This window comes from Colossoma macropomum, unplaced genomic scaffold (assembly GCF_904425465.1).
Source record: "Colossoma macropomum unplaced genomic scaffold, Colossoma_macropomum, whole genome shotgun sequence".
Lineage (NCBI taxonomy): Eukaryota > Metazoa > Chordata > Actinopteri > Characiformes > Serrasalmidae > Colossoma > Colossoma macropomum.
In genome coordinates, this window is record NW_023494796.1 from 13,089,177 (window position 1) to 13,104,230 (window position 15,054).

Genomic DNA, 15,054 nt, shown 5'->3' on the forward strand with positions numbered 1-15,054 from the left:
TTTACTGAAGCATTAAAAAAGGTATAACAAAGTACTTAATTTAAAACATCTAGTTATCTTTTGTTAAATGTTTATACTAATCAATGCTTACAAGCTTTTTGAAATGGAAATGCATTCACTGACTTCACATTGGTTTTCTGTGAAGGTGGTTTCCCATGACAGTATTCTCTGGACCAGCTTGACTAAAGGTGGGCAAACCAACAAGCAGTTCATCGTAAAGAACCCAGCTAAAGTCCTGCAATGGTGGTTGAACTGGGTGCCATTGTCCTGTGTCTCTGAGGAGAGTTTGATAATCACTGATTATCTAATGTGCCAGAAGACATTTCTACTGTCCAAAATGTGCTCCAGCTCCCCTTATTATATCACTGTGCTTGGCCCATAAAAGTCCTACTGGATGAGACAGCTGTGGGTTGATATTTCTTTTGCTGTCTGCCTCATCTGTACACCTCTGGCATAACATATTTATAAATGTGATTTAATTCCTTTTTTTAAACCCTTCAGAATTTTATTTTTGTGCATACACATACTAGCTTGTATTTGAATTGTATATCTAATTGATCCTGTTTAGTGTTCATCTATTTAAGATGGGGAATGGTGACACAAATGACTTGCACTATGCATTGAGAATATTTAACCTGTACAAATCTTGCACTGTGTTGCCCCCTTGTGGCTAAAGTATGCCAAATACATTAAACACTACTTTGCAATTCTTTAATAAAGTATTGTATCACAGGACATCAGCAACTCCAAGCATATTTTAGTGTCTAACAATCCATACTGCTTTGTTTTTCATTATTGTGAAAGTTAAAAAACTGCATCATGAAATCATTACTGAACACCAGCTAAATTATTCCTACCAAAAAGGGTCTGACCATAAAGTACTCAAGATCAAATGGTGATTAATCATGCTTCATGATCAGCAGTATTCTACTTCCTCCCAGTGTAACAATATTAAAATACACAGACATAATATAAACTTATGACTCTTCACCTTTTCTGATGCAAGCTGTCACACAAACCATAACACGCAGTGTCCAAAAACTCAAAGCCACTGTTTCATTGAGGCTAAGCACTACTAGCTGACATTCAGCACCAACTGCACTGCTGAATTTGTCTACAGAAGTGTGCCATTCAGCATTTTGCCATTACTATGTTAAATTAAAGCCCTACTAAAACCACAGAAAGCTGCAGTTATTTTACACAAAGTGTAGCTAAAATTACACTAATACCTGAAACCTAATATCATTCAATCATGTATAACCAAACTTGACTTTTATGGGCACGTTCACCGCAACACATTCTATGTAGTACAGCAGTGCTCTGTACTGTATCTGCCAAAGTGCAGTGGCATTCAGTGTATCATCCATTCAACAAAACCACACAACACAGGATAATCAAATTTACACATTTTATTGACTCTGCATGTGCGCAGGAGTTTTAAACACTCTCCTGAATGGGGGGCTCGTATCCATCAGCTCTCTCCACCTTGGCCCCAGTGTCGCCCTCTGCTGGCTTAGCGGAGCTGGTGCCTCCCTCACCGTGCAGCTCCATCAGCTTACCCACTGCGTAATAAACACAGGTATGTCATTTCAACACTGCATGCAGACATTCCTTCAGAGTTTAGTTGAGAGTCTGACCTATTAAGTATCTTTAGCAGGCCTCAATATGCTAGGGTCTCTTCAGAACTAAAGTCAGGAACTAAACTGGAAAGTCTAAAGGGATTGTTGGGATCGAGCTTTTGCCAAAGAGGTCCCCTACATTACATCATACATGTCTAACAAACAGGGCAATCACAATCTGTTGAAGTGCGGAAACTTACACTCAAACTTGGGTTTCTTCAGCATCTTTACTTTCCTGACGTAGACGTCATGCAGGGGATAGATGGACTGGCAGGCCTTCTCAATGTCCTTTCCAATACTGTCAGGGATCCTGTACAACAGAGAAATTATACAACTCTTAGCACATCACCACTAGATTGATGATGGGGAACAATACAGCGAGTACATCGGAAATGAAAAATGTTTCTTTGCTCTTTATGTATCTGGGTCAAGCAAACAAAATAAAAGAATTTAGCAATTACAATGTTTAAGACAGATGTAATAAAACTAAAAGAGCGTACATGTCATCAACTGTAACATTTATTTAGTTTACACATTTCAGCCTAGTATCAATGTTGGCTTTTCAATTTAGTCCAAGACTAGGTCTAATCCATGTCCAGGAATCCAGCTCTGCAAGTACTAGAAAGCATCAGCTTACCCCAATATCAAGACTGGGCCCCACCATAAAAACATACAAGTCGGTGCAGCTACAACTTGCAGATGATAAAAGCTAAAGGGGATGATGCAGACATTACTGTACTTCCTCTGGTGCTCTGCAGAGCCATGAAAGCGGCTGCTCATGTAGATACAAGTCATCAATAGCAGCAGATTAGTTTTTCAGACAATTTGTTTCAGCCAACATTTGAAATATGTATGCATTCACTCCAGAAGAACAGAACGATTGTGATGCTGAGCTACTGCGCTAAGTCACCTGCAATTTTTTCAATTTTCAGTGTTTCAGCTAATTATTGCTGCTGCTGCTGCTTCGGAGTCTGCAGAGGACTTTTAATTTGAAACAGCAGTTATAGGAAGTGGACAAACATTGGGGGGCGGGAGTACTGTTTCATGCATGTATAATCACCTACATTTTAAAAAATTCAGCAGAATACTAATCCAGGTGGAGTTTCTATATTTTATAAACGTTTCTCTATCCGCACCAGCTGATGTGTACATGAACAAAATCAGCATTCTACAATAGTAACACTCAAACTGTTGTCACCGCAGTCATATTGATGTATTGCAACACATTTTTATACACCCTCTAGAAACAGCACTTACAGTTTGTTGACCACCTCCTTCAAGTCATTGGTCTGGACCTCACGGGTCATGATTTCCATCATCTTCTTACGGATCTGGCGGACCTGCTGGTGCTGAGCGTACGAGGTCTTCCTAATCTGATTGGTGCGCTTCTTGGTGAAGCCAACGCAGAACAGACGCAACAGGTAACCGTCAGTGGTCTTCACATCCACATGAGCCTCAATCATAGTCTGGAGAGAGAAACAGAGAGGAATTAGCAATGCACAGCACACCTCATGTAAGGGGAAGTCATAACCTTAAACAATGACAATGACAAATGTACATGACAGCAGTTGTGTTAAGGCCTAAATTGACTTAACGATAAAAAAGTACAAACAAAACTCAGGCTTTAGAGTGGTTGCTACTGTTTTCAGCTATACTAATGTGCATGTCTATAGACAGCGTGTCAGCAGCAAACCACAAAATCAAGTTTGATGTTTGAGGCAAGTGCCACGGTTTAGGCATGCAGCTACCCCCTTGCTAACTGATGGACTGTAAGCTTCCATCACTTGCAAGCTACATCTGCCTTGCAGCTCCACTGCTAAAACTACTGAATAAACTTTATAATAATAATTATAATAATAATAAATTTTACTGAGCACCTTTCATACACAAAAGCAGTTAAAGCACTTTGCAAAGAGTAAACCTAAGAAATAAAAGCAATGACAAAAAAAGTAAGAATTAATAGCTAAACAGAAAGGAGTGAACAGAACATTTTGAAGCGTTAAGTGGCCCATATACTAGATGTTTCTTGCATTTTACCTGCCCCTCCTGAACTCCTTATGCTTTTGTGCATTTATTTTCCAAAAATGGTCATATTCATTTTTACAGCTTTGCTATCCTTTAAAATTAAACAGGCAGTTTCATCACTGCGTCTTTAAAAACAACATTTTAATGATAACTGCTGTGCTCAGCAGTTCTGTACTGTACCTTAAAAGCTACCCAGGCATTCCTGATAACTTCAGTATGACTGGGTGGACCTGAACTTATGAAAGGTGGATATGTACAGGTTTTGTTCTCCTGACGTCACAAAAATACTGTATGCCAATCAGGCCATTTTCTGCAGTTTTAGCGTCCATATACAGGCTGTACTGACTACATACTACATTAAACTCTTACTTTAAACAAAAAAGTGAGGAAGATTTGGTTTTCCACAATGTGGGAGAGTGAACTCAAATCAAGTGGACAGGGTGCACGTTAGCTGCCCTACCTGCCACTTCTTGACCATGGAGCACATCTTGTCGCGGGTCAGGTCCATCCCATGGAAGTTGGTCAGGCAGTTCTTCCCCTGCACGTCCTCAGTGATCAGCTTGAACTTGCGGAAGGCAACCTCATCGTTCTGCAAATCAGCAAGGCTCACCTCGAACACACGGCCTTTCAGACCATCAGACGCAATTCCTAAAAGAAAAGAAGACAGCACCTTTCTGGTCAGTCTCACCAGGAGCTTCCAGAATAAAGAGCACTACTGAATAAACTGTGGGAATATCAGTAGATCTCTTGAAAATAATCACTGCTCTTCATCTGGGACCAAAACTGTTGTCATCATGTATTCCCAAGTAGTCATTCATGAACAAGGTAAGTTTGTTAAAGCAGGAAACACAATCAAAAGGTTTTAAATCAGGGTTACATAATTCCAGGGTGTTTCACAACAATCTTCACAGACAAATAACCTAAGCCAACATAAGGCCTGTCCCAAAAGGAATGTAGCAGAGCTTACGTCCTTTCCTTGTCATGACCACTTGCAAAAGTTTTGTAAGGGACACAAGCTCAATTACAAGGTCCTTTACCATTTCTATTGCATGGTGTCCAAACATGAAAAGAAAATCTATAGATATGATTTATTTTAAGTATTTAAGATGTGGCACTTGTAGTACACTTTCACATCTGGGAAAAGCAGAAATACATTACAAAATGTAGAGAGCAGATGGCAGTTTCAAAATACATAAAATCAAGACAAAAACTAGGATAAAAGGTCTTGTTCTGGCAGCAACAATACATGGAAGACCAACTAAATAAGACTGAATGTCCCATCTTTTGCACAGACTTAATCTTGGTCTTATGCTATAAGGTTAAGTGAAGAAATCCTGCTTTGAAGGATTTCTCAGATTTTTATAACTAGTTTCAATACTCACTGGTTCCCTGAGTCCTAGTGACCAAAGTCTTGCCCAGGTTGCGGATGTTGAACATGGCCGGTGCTTTGACATCATACCAGTCCTTTTTGGAGAAGGGATCAACACTGCAAAAGAGCAAAACAGAAGTTGAATCATTGGCAATCACAACTGAAGTTCAATGAGAAGGAATCAGCGCCACAAAAATAAACAGTGATCCCAGATCTGTTTTACAACCAAATTCTGGATTACAGGTTTAACCAGCAAAAGGTGGCGTTTAGAGGACTACAGTCATGATACACTGATCTAACAAGCAATGCCACAATGACAGTTCTTTTTGGAGAACAGATCAACAATGTTAAAAAGAAACGCAACAATCTTACACCCCACATTTTCAACCAAAACTTTGTAGTGAAGAAATCAACACTGTAAGAAGTGGTATAGAGAACGTTAACTGTTCTCCACTGAATAAACGGTCATTGAGAAAGAACCACCACTTTTGCAAACACGTTTCTTGGTGGAGAAAAGGCTGAACACTGCTCAAGTGGTATTTGGAGCACTTCAGCCATGACACGTTGATCTAACAATCACAATCAGTCATATTAGTCATAGTGAACAAATTAATACTGCAGAGGTGAAATTTAATCAAGACATACTGCGGTCATATCTTACAATCAGTCATTTTTGAAGAAAGGTTCAAAACTAAAAAAGTAGTAGAGGAATTTAACCATGACGCATTGGTCTTCTAATCACAACCCCGGTACTAAAACGCCAACACCTAAAGCCTTTCTCGGAGAAGCGACTAAATAAAGCGAAATTTAACCAACAAGCACCGACCTCACAGATCCACTAACATGCCCTAGAAGAAACTTTCCACGCTGAATGGAGACCCATCACTGCATCTACTACACATGAAGGAAGTCCAGGACAGGACAAGTAGCCAAGTTAGCCGTCTTAGCTCAGGCCTTTAGATGCAATATAAGAACAGCTGCTCTTAACGACTGAACACCCCAATTTTATGTACACAGACAAGCACAAATGCTCATTTTCCTGCCCGTTTCTACGAACGCTACACCCGGATAACTAGCACCGGGCTGTAGCGCCACAGCGCTCCGTTCACAATCTCCCGATTATCCGCTCCATCCATCCGTTTAATAACCCAAAAACAGCCCCGTAGTATTTAATAAACCATTTCAAAGCAGTCTGGGCGTAAATTATTCGACTTACATCTTCTTCTTGGCCCCTTTTTTGCCTCCTTTGGTGAGTCTCTTGTTCTTACCGACCGCCATGATGAACGCAGGGAGCGAAAGAGGGTGAGATACGCAACTATCGCGAGACTTAAGGGCCAGAGTGGGAGAAGTGCGACATATCGCGAGATTGGTGCAACCTCAACGTCCAACTGCGCCACCGGGTGGTGGCGGTTTGGAAGTGACCGCAAAGCCGCTTCGATTGCTTAAACTGACGTTTCAACAATGTTTCACGTTTTTCTTTACATTTTAAACGATGTAACGAGATAAAAAAAACGCTCACTGAGTTAAGAACAAAAAACTTTAATAGTTTTTAAAACAAAGGATACAACAAGATGAACATTAATCAATCAATTAATAAATTAATTTTGTTTTGTATTTATTTTTTCACTTTTTATTAAAATTATTAGGTAAAGGTATATGGCTGTATACAAGGTAGTTATGCACAACGATATAGGCATCATAATCAGCATCAGCAGATGCTTAAAATCAGCATTGGACAGATGTTCATATTTCAAACTCACATTTGATTATTTATTTGTTGAACTCCAGAAGAGCAGGATGTTAAGATGATGCTGGGTTAATGCACTAAAATATCCGCATTTTTCATTTTATTAAAGCCCAGGCTGACATGGGGAGAACATGCAAACTTCACACAGAAAGGACCCTGGTCGCCCTGCCAGGGATCCAAACCCAGGGCTTTCTTGCTATGCTCTGTCCCACATGCCACCCCTTAAATAATGAAAAATAATACAAAAATTATATTTCTCTGTAATACTAATTCAGGTAGATTTAGTCCAAACTGACAAATAAATGTATTATTTTTTGTTATTTAATAAATTAATAAATGTTTATGTTTCAGCATGGGCTCATACGGACAAGAAAAATATCAGATATCAGCATCGGCCCACAATTCCCATATTGATGCATCCTGCTAAAAAGCCTGTCCAACTCCTTGACACCTGATATAGTGCACCGTATGTATTTGCATAAATACACATAACCGGTACTTGATCACACTTTAGGCTGTAGGCTACTGCTGAATTTAGTGTATTTACCTTTGGTACTGTGTTGTTATTTGTAACAGTTACACTGAGCCCCGTCCTTACCTCTCTCTGAATACCACCTACAGTTTGTTTATTGTGTAAAGATACTCGCACCGCCGGCAGTCAAACAGGTCAGTCAAGCTGTGTGAGTGTGGGTTTCAGAGCTCAGAAAGTCCAGCATGGTCACCATAGAGCTACATTTCAAACATATACACATTTTAAAGTGCTTCACATAATCTCTGTGCTGTTGTTGAATGTCTCTTAAGTTTATAATATAAAATAAGGGTGAACTAGAGTCGATCAGAGTCGAGCCCAGAAGTCCAAAGAAATTGTGCACGCCTAAACCATCACATACTTTCCTCAGATTGTGCAGAGTTGTTAAGTAATCTCTAATATACTTGATTATGTGGTGTCTGACAGTGAATGACATACATTACATGGCCAAGAGTATGTGGACACCTGCATCACACCTAAATGAGCTTGTTGGAAATCCCATTCCAAAATCATAGGCATATAAAGTAATATGGAGTTTGCAGCCCTTTGCAGCTGTAACAGCCTCCACTCTTCTGTAAAGGCTTTCCACAAGATTTTGGAGTTTGTCTGTTGGAATTTGTGCCCATTTAGTCAAAAGAGCATTTCTGGGGTCAGGCAATGATGTTGAATGAGAAGGCCTTGTTCGCTATAGGTATCGTTCTCCAGGTGTCCACCAAACCCAGATTTGTCCATTAGATTACCAGATAGTGAAGTTTAGAGGACATGGTTCCACTGCTCCATAGTCCAGTGGCTACATGCTTGATACCACTCCCGCCGACGCTGAGCATTGCACATAATGATCTTAGACATGTGAAGCTGCTCGGTCATTGAAACCTTTTTCATGAAGCAGTTCTTGTGCTGATGTTGCTTCCAGAGAAAGTTTTGAATTCTGTAGTGAGTGATGCAATAGAGGATAGGTGATTTTTACACACTACTAGTTTCAGCACGTGGCGGACATGGAAAGGCTCTCAGTTGAAGAAGATAGAGCCTGAAAGAGGACGTCACACCAAGACTCAGCAGCAGAGCCTCTTTGTACCACAGTACAATGGTGAAGGCCCCTGGGAGCCTTTCTCCACACTGCTGCAAATGGTCGCACAGCATTATGGCTGGTTTCAGCTATGCTTGGCTCTGCAAGCAGCACGGCACCCTAGTGTTGCCCAACTGAAGTCTATCACTGGCAGCATGAGAGGTAAGAAGTGGCTCTTGGTTGTGGTGAGGGGCCTTTTCTGTTTGCACAAGTTCTAGCTTGCACCTCTACAAGAATGTGCATTCTCAGTCTGGACTTCCTTGCGGCAGCTGGGTCCATGTTAGACCCGAGGAGGGAAACGCTGGACTTGCAGACAGGACAAGTGAAGCTGCTTGCAGTGGCTATTGGCAGAGCCAAGGCAGAGAGTCGGAGCCCAAGCATGTGCTAGCAGTGCACTCACCTCACCTCAATAAAGCGGTGGATGGCTGAGAGGAGAATTGTTGCAGTTGTCTTTGTCCCTAATAGTGCCGGACTTGACATGAAGAGCTGTGAGTAGTCCTGCTACACACAGGAGGAGGACACAGAGTGCAGATGGAGAAGACATGTATATGAACTGGAATGTGGCTGCCAGCCAGGGTCAGAGAAGGACAGTGTGCCTGGCGCTGGGGAGCCACTGGGGCAAGGACACGGCCCTGAGAGATAACCAGGTGTGGCTGTCCTACTTATGACACCAGTGTGGCATTGGCACTGGCCAGGACTCCTGTGCAAGGAGTGCACCCAGAGACTTTGTTCAGTAGGCGTGTGGGTAGCTAGGATGGCTGACCCTTTTGGGTGAGAACACATTTCTGAAGTCCAAAATTCATGCCAAACTCAGATATAACTGAACAAAAAAGAGCTACAGGTTATTTAAGTTATGACACTACAGGTTATGAAGGTGTTATATTTTAATCTTGTAACCGTGCAGTGAACATAACAATATCATAACAATAGATTTTCTTCTGACAACAGAGATATGCTTATTATTATTATTATTATTATTATTATTATTATTGCCAATGTTAGCTATCTATCTGTCAACAGAAACCTGAACCTGCTGGAGAGAGATACTTTAGTCAGATGACTCTATTCACAGTCTACACCAATAACTCCAGCTAACAAAGTCATTTCATTTCAGCTTTTTAATTTTGTTTAGTCAACACCATGAAGTGTTTGCAATTCCATGGCAAAGTTTAATGTAAAAATGCTTTAATTTGCTTAACGAAAAAGCACTGTGATAATGCCCATTTCTGTTAGTGACCTGGTATGTTCACCACAGTATGTTAGCGCCCAGCTAGCAGGGTTAGCTCTGTACTGTGTTGGATTTTGAGGTCAGCTCTTGTTTAAATACAGATATTTTGAGCTCATAACAGGAATGCAAGTAACATATTCTGGACTTTGTATGTCTCAGTTTTGAGTAACTCCTTCTGTTTAGGCTTAAACTCTTTCATTGTTGGATCGTTAGCCTGTTAGCCAGTTAGCTTTCTGCTGACCTGCTCAGCCTGCTCAAATGAGGGCAGAAAATCCAGTTCTAAAGAGTAAACCAGTTGTAAACAAGTTAAACAGAGCCTATTAGAAGGCACCAGTGATGTTCAACTGGCAGTTTGTCTGGCAAAAATTTCAGTAACAATTCAGTTTTTTCAAGCAGTGATTATAAAGCCACATTGTCTTCTGAAGCTCTATGCTTTTTCATGCTAGTAAGATTCTTGTTCTTGTCGTGCTTTCATCTTCACTTGGCCGTAGTGACCCGTGCAAACTGCGAATTGTTTCATAATGTCTTAGAGACAATTAATGAGACATGAAATAATAACCAGATAAAGTAAGCACACTTTCATTTACTTTGCTAAAACAATAATATACCACACTTCCCTTCCTTACTGGATATTTTGGTCATAATCTCGACAGTGGCCATGTGAAAAATATGGTGTATAGCCTTAATTCTCTCTTTGCTCAGGTTTTTGAGGTCAGATGGCCAACACCACGGCAACGGCACCGGGGGCCTTTTGCCCAGGGAGTTTGTGATCACAGGCACACTCACTGACAGCGCTCTGGGGAACCAGAGAGCAAACTCCCTTTATAACAAATCACAAACATGTAGGTGATTGTTCCTTGAAATAAACCTATTAGATAATTTTATTATCATACATTATTGTTACATGTTATAGTGTTTTATTGTACATTACACAAACCCAATTCCGAAAGAGATATGAGAGTTGGAAAAATGTAAATAGAAACAGACAGCAATAATTTGCAAATCCTTTTTTAACTGTATTCAATTGAAAAGAGTACAAAGAGAGGATATTTAATGTTTCAACTAATTAATTTTTGTTATATATCTATATATACATATGTACGTATGTACATATATATGTACATAGAGGCAGACCAGTCTATTGCCTGCCATTGCCATGCTGTTGTAACACATGCAGAACGTGGCTTGGCATTGTTTTGCTGAAGCAAGCAGGGACATTCCTGAAAAAGACATTGTCTAGATGGCAGTATATGTTGCCCCAAAATGCACATGTACCTCTCAGCATTAATGGTGTATTCACACATGTGCACAGAAGTTACCCATTAACACAACCCCATATCATGACAGACTTTTAAACTTTACACTGGTAAAATCTGGACGGTCCTTTTCCTCTTTGGCCCAGAGAACACAGCGTCCATTATTTCTAAAAATAATCTGAGAGAACTCATCAGACCACAATACATGTTTCTACTCTGCATCAGTCCATCTCAGATGAGCTTTAGCCCAGATTAGTCAGTGATTTTTTATTGTTATTGTCTTCTTTGAGCTTGTTTTTATTTTGTTCATTTAATTTGTTTGATTTATTTTAGTTCATTAAGTTTCGTTTTTTTTCAATCCCTGTTTAACTTGCTTGGCTACACTGTAAATGAGGGTCATTCACAATGTTGATTGAAAAGTTGATTGATTATTTTCTGACATCACAAAAATGGTGAATTTAAAACAGGCTTTTTAGCAGTTTGGTTTCCACATCCATATGTGGACTGTGTATACTGGGGAGTGAACAGTATGTTTTGAAACTAACAATGTTTACTTACTATATCAAACTCTTTTATTTAAAAAAATCAAGAAAAATCTGATATCTGGTACTTGGCAAGAAAACCTGATCCTGAAATTGTGAACATTAATGAATTACATTCGTATTCATTACACTAATTTAAAGAACATTTTCTAGATCAGCTATTCCTAATATGATAGACAATGAACGTAATGTAGCTTGTTCAAGAAATATTTTGGCATGTTAGTTTTGGGTTATGTGTTTTCTATCATTTATTGCACTTGGTTTGTTTTGCTATGGGCTCGTTTTGGGGCTAGGAACCCGGTGTATGTATATGTGTGTGTAAGTTGAGAGAGAGGGAGAAAGAAAGACAGAAAGTGTAGAAAACTGTTAGAATAAGAATAGCTTTGTTTACATATGGCATGGCTGGGGCTAACCACAGCTAGAAAATAAAACACCATGACTTGTGTGAAAGCAGTTGCTCTTTTAATAGGGATGAGTGCTACAGTATAGTGAGGAAAATTGCCACTCAGTAATGTCTCCTGGGTTTATCAAACGCTAGAGGATGCTCCAGAACGAGTCCAAAATGAATGGGTGCCTATGGAGATTTTGTGCAAAATCATAGTTTGTAAATGCTTAAACATGTTTATATAGAAAAACGCACTCATTGTTTGAACAAAGAACAGCATAAAAATCTTCCAGATCAACTACCTGATGCTCTACAGCATTAGCAGATCCAGCAGAGTGATCCTCTTGTTGTTCTTAATGAAAGACAAGTGTGAGTGATTCTCCAGATCTGCTAGCAATATTAGCTCTACTACAGTTCTCTCTAATGGGAGAATGGGTGCATCCTCCAAATCAGGTGGCTAGAATTTGTGCTACAAGAGTTATTCCTAAAGAGAGTCAGCAAAGTGATCCATCACATCGGCTACCTAATGTCAGCTCCACCTCAGGCATTCCTAATGAGAGACCATATGGATCCTCCACATTAGCTAGCTCATGTTTTTTTCTACAACAGCTATTCCAAATGAGAGAACAATGACCCTTCAGATCAGACAGCTAATAATGTTTGTTCTACATCATAATTCCTAAGGAGATCCAGCAGAGTGATCCTCTAGGTCAACTAACATTAGCTCTACAACAGTTATTCCTATTGAGAACAGAGTGATCCTCCACATCAGTTAGCTAGTGTATGCTCCACAACAGTTATTCCTAATGAAAGAAGAGAGTGATCGTCTAGATCAGCTAGGTATTGTTAGCCCTACAACAGCTCTCTCTAATCAGAGAAGAGTGATGTTCTGGATCAGGGAGCTAATGTTTGTTCTATAATATGATTTCTAAGGAGAGTCCACAGAGTGATCTTCCAGATCAGCTACCTAATAGTCTGCAGATTTAAACTGATTTGGAACTGCATTTATTATGACATCACAGTGAACAAATAAGGATATGTATAAACAAAACATTTGGCTGGGTGGAAAATTTGCATCCAGTCAGGGTGGAAGCAGCTCTGTTGGCAATAACAGTACAATCATGTGGTGTTTGAGGCTGTTATGTCAAATGTACCCAAGTACTTAATTGCATTATTTTATTAATTTTTAAATTAAATAATTTGAATTTTATTAATTGAAAAGTAGGTAGAGCTGCTATAAATAGTATTAATCCCACTAAAGGATCCTCTGTGTTTGGTAACACTTACAGCTGAAGCTAACACTAATTTAGCAAAATCTGAACTCTTCTAGATGATGATAAATTCCAAGCACTATTACATCACCAAAAACCGTACTGGAAAATCCAGCATGACCAGTTCAAGCTGATGACCATGTTAGAAGATTAATCCTGTTTGACGATCTCTCTAATTTGTAGTTACAATCCAATGCCTAGTATATAGACATATTCCCTCATTTTTAATATTTCATTAAATTAAATCAAATTTTTTAAATCTATGCGATGCTTTAGGATGGTATGTTGATGTGTTACTATTTTTAGAATTATTACTTTCCAAAGAGAAGGTGACAAAAGCTAGTGAGGAAGCTAACGCTGTTAGTATTTATGTTTGCCTCCAGAGAGTGAATGTTTTTGCTCATATTTTTACACTTGACAGAGAAAAATATAAATTTTGTTTGATTCCATACATTGTTCTGTTTGGATATGCACAGTTGTGTGAGTGTGACCACAAGACAGTGCAGAACATTTCAGGTAATAAGTTAAGCTAACTAGCAAGCAAGGTATCCAATTAGCCAAACTAGACATATGGTGCCATAAAATGACCAAAAAGAAAATTAAATCATTAATTATAGGTAATATAAGTGGTTCCAGCTGTCTCTCGAGCAGGTGAGAAATAAAATGGCCTGTAACTAGAAAAGTATGTTCCGTTGGTTCTTGTTTGAGTGAGTTGTTTTTGAATGTGCAGTGTAAACACAACCTTATAAAGTGAGTGCTTCTTCATTTAACACTGCAATGAAATGTGTGGCTGGTGCATGTTCATCGTCACATGACAAAAATGAACCATACAAATTTGTAAATCTGTCGATATCAAGCTAGGAAGATCTGTTTAAATATAATGGCCTACTTGGACCATATTAGCTTTAGTAGCATAGAGGTTGCTAATACCAACAACAATAACAACAACATTAGGAACAACTAGGTGGTCAAACTGCAAATATTTAGAATTCTCTTGGTTAAATACCTTTCAGAGCTTTCTTCCAGGGGGTGATGTCCACCCAGAAATAAGCTCTTTGCTATTGCGATCTAACACTAATTTGTCCTATATGCTGCATTTAAGCCCCCTGCAAGCTAAAAGCCCTTTGCATCCCTGCATGCATATTTTCCAGATGGAAAACTCATGGAAAACTGAATTTTCCTCACTTTTCAAAAGTCCACTTATAATGTTTGTGCTGTTTTACATACCAAGAATAGAGGGGCTAATGTGCAAAAAAAGATACAAAACAAGAAATATGCAGGATGTGGATTAATTGTATTCCTGCGCCTAACAATTATGTTGGAAAATAAAACACTGCGCAAAAATAAACACAAAGGACAGTAATGTTTTTATTATATGTTACATATTAATAATTATATATCTTTTAGTGTATTATATTAGGTACATATCATATATTAATATTACTCTGTACAGTGAAATCTATTACTAAATGTGACACTAATTGTACAGTGATTTTTGTTTTCTATGTATATTTAAATACTGTTATTCTTGAGCCTTGTGGTTTCATGTTGCTCTAAACTCTTGGAATGTAACGAGCAGAATGTGATGCAGTGATGCTTCGTTTGTTCTGCAGCTCCTCACTTGTAAAAGGCAGCTGAAGCCGAAGCTGTCGACTGTGTTTTGTGTCTGGATTTCTGCACAGCTTGAGGATCCTGAGTATCTGTGTGTGCATGATGTTCTAACTCTCTCTGTCTGTTTATTACAGACATGGAATCATATAAAAGAGCACATTAATAACAAAAAGTAGCTAGAACAATTGCTGGGATCTCTGCATAAAAATAAACATATTCAGTGTCCTATCAAGGTACTAACAACAACCAAATTGTTATTTTCATTGCATTCATCTTTACCTAAAGTGCTAATTAGTATGGCAGGTACTGTAAACATTGGCCTATAGTGTCCAGTGTAACCATCCCAAACTGTAATCTAGGTTAGTTTTTGGCCAGTTTTTTTTCCACCCTGATCCAGATAAGGGTC

At 39.1% G+C, this 15,054-nt stretch overlaps 2 protein-coding genes and 1 non-coding gene across 3 annotated transcripts in view; 1 reads left to right on the forward strand and 2 right to left on the reverse strand.

Annotated features, from left to right (window-relative positions):
- sh3d19 (SH3 domain containing 19) overlaps positions 1-833 on the forward strand; it is a 31,618-nt gene extending 30,785 nt beyond the window's left edge. Inside the window, exon 20 of the mRNA XM_036583828.1 lies at positions 146-833. Coding sequence (XP_036439721.1) covers positions 146-159 — 14 coding nt within the window. The 3' untranslated portion in view covers positions 160-833. The remainder of the gene's footprint in view (positions 1-145) is intronic.
- Positions 834-1,394: 561 nt separating this feature from the next.
- Positions 1,395-6,362, reverse strand: rps3a (ribosomal protein S3A). The gene is made up of 6 exons (XM_036583829.1): positions 6,230-6,362; positions 5,027-5,130; positions 4,105-4,292; positions 2,877-3,085; positions 1,820-1,929; positions 1,395-1,562 (listed from the first exon to the last, which is right to left on the reverse strand). The coding sequence occupies exons 1-6, from the start codon at positions 6,289-6,291 to the stop codon at positions 1,438-1,440; spliced, it is 798 nt and encodes a 265-aa protein (XP_036439722.1). The 5' UTR covers positions 6,292-6,362; the 3' UTR covers positions 1,395-1,437.
- On the reverse strand, positions 4,376-4,445 carry LOC118817159. Its single transcript, XR_005007958.1, has one exon. It is a non-coding gene; the product is annotated as a small nucleolar RNA SNORD73 (small nucleolar RNA).
- Positions 6,363-15,054: the final 8,692 nt, after the last annotated feature.

Bases quoted from the DNA above. Each gene is read 5' to 3' on its own strand.
- rps3a (XM_036583829.1), bottom strand. From the start codon at position 6,291: ATGGCGGTCGGTAAGAACAAGAGACTCACCAAAGGAGGCAAAAAAGGG. The intron at 5,131-6,229 runs GTAAGTCGAATA...GCTCTTTTGCAG, and splicing joins AAAGGGGCCAAGAAGAAGAT to TGTTGATCCCTTCTCCAAAA. The intron at 1,563-1,819 runs GTAAGTTTCCGC...TTTATTACGCAG, and splicing joins GAAGAAACCCAAGTTTGAGT to TGGGTAAGCTGATGGAGCTG.